The sequence below is a fragment of the Austrofundulus limnaeus genome, unplaced genomic scaffold (assembly GCF_001266775.1).
Source record: "Austrofundulus limnaeus strain Quisiro unplaced genomic scaffold, Austrofundulus_limnaeus-1.0 Scaffold2, whole genome shotgun sequence".
In the NCBI taxonomy this organism is placed as follows: Eukaryota; Metazoa; Chordata; class Actinopteri; order Cyprinodontiformes; family Rivulidae; genus Austrofundulus; species Austrofundulus limnaeus.
In genome coordinates, this window is record NW_013952404.1 from 7,907,428 (window position 1) to 7,909,111 (window position 1,684).

The window sequence follows — 1,684 nt, forward strand, 5'->3', positions numbered from 1 at the left end:
CGATCATCAGATACTGTCCAAGATTAACCTTCAGGGTGGATATAGTTCGCTTACATCGAGGACCTATCCAGGTCATCATTTACCCAGAATGCTTTGTGTGTAAATAAAGTGGCTCCGTCCGTGTTAAAAAATGTTTTAAAAAAGTTACAAAACTAAACAGCCTACAATATGTTTACAGTCTTCATTTTACAGTTAAAATAAATGTTTATCAAATAAAGTCTAATGTTACAACTAATCCTGGATCCCTTTAAGTTTGTTTGCAGTTCTAAACATATTTAATGTTTTTACTCACTTTCTCTTCGTTGTTGATATACAGTGCATCTCCCCGGGCCACATCACAGCTATCGGCAAATGTTCAAATATGCAAATTAGGTGACGTCTTTTACAGCTTTTAGGACAAAATAATACGATTTTTCTTACTGAGGAGTTGGCAACAGTGGTCAATGTCCCYAAATCTCATTCCAAGCTCATGTCGGCTTCAGAGTCCTGCTTTAGCGAACTAATTTAGTGAAAAGTAGAATGTTTTAAAATAAACTTTTAATTGTAGAATTTTGTATTGGATCCTGATATTTTAGGCATTTTGTTCCCCAACAGCTGAAAATACTGCTTTAATCAAAAGCATACCCTTATGCTAACTTAGCATTTAGCAATAATTATAAATTGTTAGCAGTTAGCTACAGAAAGTGGAGAGTGTTGGTTTATTTTAGGATGTATTTCTCTCTGCCGAGCACAAACACTTCTCTCTGAAAGACTCTAAAGAAAAACTGTTGTTGAGCTGCTGAAAATGAAGAAGTTCTTTTTAAAACTAACATATTATACTTATTTATCGTTTCAGGCAAGTTTAAGTTTCTTCTTGTGTAATAATTCCTCCCCCTTCCTCTTTCTTGACTTCCTACATCTTTAGGACACAGATTTTCATGAAAAAATATTATTTTTGGTGCCGTTCGTGTAACTCACCCACACTWCGCTCTCGTGTTCTGTCCTTGTCCTCCTTGTTGACTCGCAGTGTGGTGTCTCTCCTCTCCTGGAGGGCTTCACATTGGTAGGATCACACACACACAGTGTGTCCTGTTAATTTGTGTGTTTGTGCACAATCTGTGCCCCCCTGTGGTTCACAGCAGGACAAGAAGTAGATATTTATAGCATAATTTTATAAAGTGTGCGCACTCCTTTACCATAATGATGTGATGTTACTAAATGTGCATCTAAAAAGCATGGAAGCTAATTAAAAAACTAGTATTGATAATTATCATCACATTCCTGTTTTCTGACTCACTGGAAATAACATGTGGTTATAAAGGTCTCACATGACTGCTGGTATCACAGCAGTTTAGTAACAGATGCCAAAGCAGGARGTGGATATTTAAATGCAAGAGTAAAAGGGGATTTGATAGTCTGATAAAAGGAAGTGTGTTTATATAAAAMAGAAAGATTATATTTTTTATTTCTCTGGCTATTTATTTGTTAATTTTTTTTCACTAACTTTATAATTTCACACTTTTTACCTTAATAAATGTGGTTACAATGAAAATGTGGAATTCGGGGGGAAAAATGGAAAAAGTGGAATTTAGAAAAAAAAATAGAAAAATAAAATGGATTTTGTAGGGCCCTAAATGTGGTGTGTGTGTGTGTGTTTCTGCAGGTATTCCCTTCATTTCCTGATCCAGAGCGGCCTGTCCTATGG

General features: G+C 35.5%; 1 protein-coding gene across 1 annotated transcript in view; it reads left to right on the top strand.

Annotated features, from left to right (window-relative positions):
• The window catches only part of mboat2a (membrane bound O-acyltransferase domain containing 2a), a gene marked incomplete in the record, with an annotated part of 34,507 nt that overhangs the window by 25,579 nt on the left and 7,244 nt on the right, over window positions 1–1,684 (top strand). Inside the window, 1 exon segment of the mRNA XM_014014494.1 lies at window positions 1,643–1,684. Coding sequence (XP_013869948.1) covers window positions 1,643–1,684 — 42 coding nt within the window.